Raw genomic sequence first — 6,241 nt, forward strand, 5'->3', positions numbered from 1 at the left:
GTCTCATTAATTTCAGTAGGGCTGTTTGCCATTGTCAAAATGGAGGTTTGCCTATATTTCCTGAAAAGCATTAAAATGTATTTAAAATGCTCTGAAGGTACTGGATACAGTAAAGATTGCAGAATGCTTTTTGCTTTGTTGCAGTTACGGTATCAGAAGTGTTTAGTAGCCAGACCTCCTTCACAGAAAGTTCGACCACCCCCACCTCCTGCAGATTCGGTGACTAGAAGAGTTACAACTAATGTAAAAAGAGGAGTGTTGTCCCTCATTGACACTTTGAAACAGAAACGCTCCATCTCGGAGATGCCGTAGCTGCATAAAAGAGAAGATTCTCGTAACATTTAACTGAAGATAACAGTAACTACACTACAGAAAATGAACTGATGATGTCCGGCCTTCCATTTTAAATTGCTGACGCTTTGTCTCCAGAGAATTTATCTATATCAAAACAATGTTAGACAAGCATGTTCTCTCATTCTTGCCACCGTCGTGTGATATGAAAAGAAGCATGAATAATTTTTTTTGCTGTCAGTGAGTTACATCATGAGCAATGGAAGGTCTGTTTCTGATTGTAAATACATGAACATTACCTAAATTCACACACAAAGAATATGGCCACGTCCCTCCTAGTGAACTCATGCTAAAGTCCTTGGAGTGAATGATGCCTAAGTTGATAGTTTTCACTGTCTTGAGCTGGATTTGTCGCGAATCAATCTTAAACCCTACAGCACTTTGCTCTGTTCTCAACACTGGAGTAGGTACCAAGTATTAGCTACAATTGGGTTACTGTAGTTTAAATACTGGGGAGGTTTTGTTGTTGTTTGAGGGTTTTTTTTGCAAAACTACACCTATTAGTTTTAAATTGTCGGCATCCGTCTAGCGATCACTTTAACGGCAATCCCTGATGTGCTTCTGAACCATGGTGTCACCTCATCGGCTGTTATTACATTATTAGAGAAGGATCATGTTTAATATCTAACCAATGCTGAAGAATCTAGAAGTGTTTCAAGTAACTGAATTCAGGGGGATTGGCTGAAGCCTTTCATYTTTAACCATACAAATGTACATGTTGACTGTTATTCTCCCAAGTCTTTATTAAGGGATCAAAAATAGAGTTTGCTTCCCAGAAGGCTCATACCAACCAGAAGAAAAAACTAGTCAGTAATTTTACTGTGTCAAAACTCCTAAAGACTAAAATGTTACATACTTCTCCCATATAAGTGCTTGATCAAATGTTCGCTTCAGCATCTGTTTGCACAATTTTCCCTTCCCTTCAGTTTGTTGCTGAATACTTAACATGCCATAAAAAGAACAATCATGTCTTGTTTTTTACCACATTCTATGAATTTCTTTTAATGCTCTGTGACAAAATAATGAAAGAATTTTCTAATAGGTTATAGTGCTTCAGATGGTGCAACCTGATTGCAGTGCTTTTGCTCCAAAGGCTTCATGTAGTCGCACAGATCCACACTACTGCAAACCCTGCCAAAGTAAGCACAGTATTGCCCCTTAAGATTGTACCTCACACTAATTTTCAAATGAAGTTACACATTTTTAGTTTCTGCCCTTGCCGTCTTCTGTTTAGACCTGCAGTTTCATACAAATTCTGAAAAGGGAATATTAAAAATGTTTTTAACTGGTGTTAATAATGCAGTGCCTCCATTTATATATATTTTCCAAATATAACTGTCTCCCAAGTCTGCAAACTTGGTAATACTGTAATTTTAAAAGAACATTTTCAAGGCCGCTATGGCAAGAACTCTTTTCTACTTTAATATGCAAGGGACTGCTACACTATCTCTTTTTTTTTTCCCTTATTATTTAACAAAAAAAAATCAGTAGCAATCCCTGGAGAAGGCAAGTTATGAATACAGTGGGAAAGCAATGATGATTCAAGAGATGTCTGCATTGAAAATATAGGAAAATTACTAAAATAAACTCAGCCTGATGTATGAGCAAGTGCCAGGGTAGGCTAGCTATGCAACTAGTGTAATTAAAATTAGCCCTCTGTAATACTGTCTGAAGAGCTGATCCTCCACTGATCTCGAAATCTCTTCTAGGACAGAGATTCTGCACCTCAGGCAGTGAAACAATCTTTCGCCTCTCAAGCCTCACATTCCCACTTCCTCCTTTGCACCAGCTCTATTGCTTATACAGTAGTTGGAGGATAAATCAGATCGATGATAGGCTTAATGTGAATAAGCTCGAACAGAGAAATGGGGCAGGCCTGTGAATTTCACCCAGTTTGCTGCTTGGCCATGCAGATGACTGTTGATACAAGGCAGGCATGGAGAGCACATAGCTGGAGGTGAGGAAAATCACCCCTTCAAGCAGCAGCACTGGTTTAAACTGACCATTAASCAAGATGCCAAAGCATGGAAGCGGCAGCTTCCATACTTGCTCATTCTGGTTCTCTAGTTTCTGGGAGCTCCCACTGAAGCCTGCTAGGAATAATGATTCCTATCATGATGGCTACCAAAAGTCATCAGATGGTAACTGAGTATGTCTTCAAGTAGGATCATGAAGTTAAGAGATCAAAGGTTCCTATCATCATCCTACTGAATTGAACTTTGACTTTAAATTACAGCAAATTATTTGGTCTTGTMTTTATTTAAAGTTCAGTCTGAAAACTCCAGGATTTGGATTTGCAGCTGTCCTACAACAATGAATTTTAAATAGTAGAATTCAGTTCTGTAGTTGCATCCATATAGTGCTGATTCTCCCAGACAGAAACACAGACCATATATTTAAACTAAACACTTCATAAACAGCAGTTAAAAAAAAAATAAGGAAAAAAAGAAAAAAAGAGGTTTTTTTTTCAGTGTGTGTCATCCTGGCTATGAACATCTAGTTGGGCATCACTAATGAAGWGTTCAACTGGGAAGCACTGAGAAAGGTATTTGGAAAGCTGTAGGTTACTTGCCAATGTATGTTTTAAGAGTTTTGTGCCTGCTACCAAAATGTTTTGATTTTGCAGATATTTAATTAAGTAAGTAAGTAGTGTGCTTAAAGATCAGAACGTGAGCGGCCCTTTTGCTTCAGTAGAGCTCCTTATTCTCCAAAAGATTAAATACACACCCAGCTGGGGTTTTTTTTTGCAGAATTGGAGCCTAATATTGCAAAGCCAGTTATCCTTTTTTAAACAATATGTTAAGGCACTCTTACCATGGCCAAAAAAAAGTATGTATGGAGTATGTGTGKTGGAGCAACTGCCAGTGTTTTTTAATTAACATTATAGTGACCCTTCAGTTATCTATGCATTTTTTTATAATATGTAGTGATTCTGTAGGCAGACAGCCATGTTCACTATGCCTTGTATGTCTGATGTCATATTTTAAATTAACCTGTTAAATACAGCTTAAAATATTTTTATTTTATTTATTCTATTTTTACTGAAATATCCTGCATTATTATGTTGATGTATTTGTCTATTCTGGACATGATCTTGCAAAMGTCTTCACTCTGTGTACTATAGGTTGCCTAAAAAAAAAGGTGGGCTTTGTAATTATTTGTAGTCACATTTTTATTGAAGTCTGTAGAAAAATCATGTAAAGCTAATTTCTTAATTTTTTTCAATGCAAGTAGTAAGTTAGAGATAAGAATCACATGTCAGTCATGTCATTAATATACTCCCTTGTAAGGGGATTTATAGTCACAGTCAGTGACTACAGAAGAAGCCTTTCTTTTGAAATCTGCAGTGTTAACTGTAGGTTTTATTTAAGCCACTTACTATTTCATTTAAAGGAGAGAAAGAGGGTGTGGGAAGTGTAAGCCTATACAGGCCACCTACCAGTTGGTTAAATAGGAATAACAAGAATTGCATGAAAGGGCATTGATTCTACTTACAATAAAATGAATTCTTAATGATAAACTTTGTGTGCAGAACTGCCTGTACCTATCCAAATAGTACGCCCTTTTGTGACAGAGAAAGAAAAGTGGTGGAATAACTAATGGTTTATGCCAGTTCTGTGTCATYTACTAAGAGTTCTACATCGCTTTTCTTTTATCAAGCATTTTTAGATCTTTCATTAAATGATTTATGAATTTTTAGTAAATCACGTGTGGGAAACAGAACTTTTCTTATTTCCACAGCTAATAGGGGCTCAGCCTTGACAGCATTACCATTAACACCATTACTCCTTTCTTGGGCAGGTTAATTGTGTAATACATTGCTAAGACCTGTGCTGTACAGTCAGCAATAGTAGGTTTGATTTATTTTAACAACAGTAAGAAAGAAGGAAAAACACCCATTGTTTATCAGCAGAGCTCAGTGTTAAATAAAGTACCTGACAGACACTGAAAAAGACAATTTTCCCTGCTGTTGACCACTCTACACATTTACATGTAATCTGTTCTGAGAATAAATTTAGCTGCATAAAATGATTGTCTCAATTGTTACTGATCCATGAAACTGGGAAATTATTTCTTTTGTCATTTAAAAAGTGCTTGAGGGGAGGGAAAGACATACTGATTGTTCAGAAGCAATACCAGTACAATGGACATTTCTGTATCTGGAAAGCTCAATTAACAGTTGTCAGTTTAAAGRAAAAAAAAAGCTATATGAGCAACAGTTTTCATTGTACAAATTCATAATAAAAAAATGTTTTTGAGCACCCAGGCTTCTACCTGCAACCATCTCAAGCCAGTCCCAGATGTTGCCACTATGTCATACTGATTGCCTACAAATTAAGCTGATGACCTACAGGATCAAAAATTTCACCACCAGCTCTTTGCTATTCTTGGCTAGATGTCAAAATTGTAAATGGCTTAGCTTCTCTAATATTTCAAAGAGTGAAACTCCTGAAAAAAGGTTCAGGCCAACTGTGGTACATTATGATGTATATACGTAAGTAGCCCTGCACTTCTGTCAGCAGAKAAATGTATGTTCATTTAGAAGTCACTTCTGATACTTTTAATAAATGAATGACATTAGTTTTGATAAATAATTTTMAACGTTCACTTCTCTAACTTCAAACTCTTTAAGTTTCTTATAAGCATTTAATTTTTTCAAAAAACAAATAATAATTGCCTTACTTTCCCTTCCTTGTCTCTTAATATGTGGACTCTTTCCTCCTCCAAGACAATTTTGAAATAAAATCCCTTTTTTCAGTTCTATATATTGCAAGCACACAGGTCTAGACTATATCCTTACCATTTGTTCAAGAACAGGTGCAGAGAAGTTTGTCCTTTTCTTGGAACAGTTAAGGAGCATAGGTTACTCACAGCAGGTGAGTGATATTTTGGACAGCTGACTCAGATTAAATTATTAAAAGAAATTTTCACTGATTCAGTGAAGCACTGATATTTATCTGATGAACTACAGGCAGCTGTCTACACTGATAACTGTACTGTCATTCACATCTTTTCTTCTAATGTAGTGCTGATGAAGCTACATTGACTGGTATGGGTGAGGGGTGAAAAGATATTAAAATATTTTCTCTGGATGGGTCTAAATYCAGTCTCAGCTATGTATCAAAGAGATTAAAATTCCTTACCATCTTGCTGATATTAGGCATGTTTGCTTAGATGTTGAGTATACTTTTATCAAATACCTTAAAAGATTCTGCAGAAAAAAAACTTTGGGCCACAGCTACCTTTGCCCTTCTTTTCCTGCTAAGTTCTCTTTGTTTCATTTCTGCAACCATACAACCCCAAAACAATTCTTAAGATACCTTGTAGAGTCATTCTGTCATTTTTGACGTTTTTCTTCTTATTATTGTCCACATTTAATCAGACCCTTTTATCCTCTGCTCAGATTTTAAGACAAATATAGCCATTCAAATTATTTTATCTTTGTTAGAAACAGGGAACAGGTTAGAAGCCCAAAGCTGTTTCCAAAGACAGACAAACTACGATGYGTTCAGGCTCTACTCAGACGAATAGTGGTAACAGTATTTTTTTAAAAAAACACAAAATTTATTTTGCTTGACAGTAGTAGATCTCTTCAGCTAAGAACAGCTTGGGTTAAGAATGTTGCTGAAAAGCAGTTATGAGCCATGACATATTCAGACATTACATTATTATGACAATTCAGTATTTTTAGCATCAGAATGCGTGTCTAGTTTTAGTGTTCACATTTTCTGAGTACATTTGAGCAGAAACAAAGGGGGTAAATATCAGAAAGCCTATATATGTGCTTCAGTGTACTTAGCCAGTTGCCCGTATGAAAATTCACATATCATTTTAGAAACAAAGATGATCTGGCATACTCTGAATTTCAGGAATAGCCATTTCATTAATC

General features: G+C 36.1%; 1 protein-coding gene across 11 annotated transcripts in view; it reads left to right on the forward strand.

The window, feature by feature from the left end:
- The window catches only part of APBB2 (amyloid beta precursor protein binding family B member 2), a 153,148-nt gene extending 148,768 nt beyond the window's left edge, over positions 1–4,380 (forward strand). For all 11 annotated transcript variants that reach the window (XM_085322697.1, XM_085322701.1, XM_085322699.1 and 8 more), the window contains one exon: positions 145–4,380. In XM_085322697.1, the coding sequence (XP_085178823.1) occupies positions 145–312 (168 nt within the window). In that variant the 3' untranslated portion in view covers positions 313–4,380. The remainder of the gene's footprint in view (positions 1–144) is intronic.
- Positions 4,381–6,241: the final 1,861 nt, after the last annotated feature.

Source organism: Rhea americana, unplaced genomic scaffold (genome assembly GCF_003343005.1).
Source record: "Rhea americana isolate MKP2758 unplaced genomic scaffold, rheAme1 scaffold_8, whole genome shotgun sequence".
NCBI classification, from domain to species: Eukaryota; Metazoa; Chordata; class Aves; order Rheiformes; family Rheidae; genus Rhea; species Rhea americana.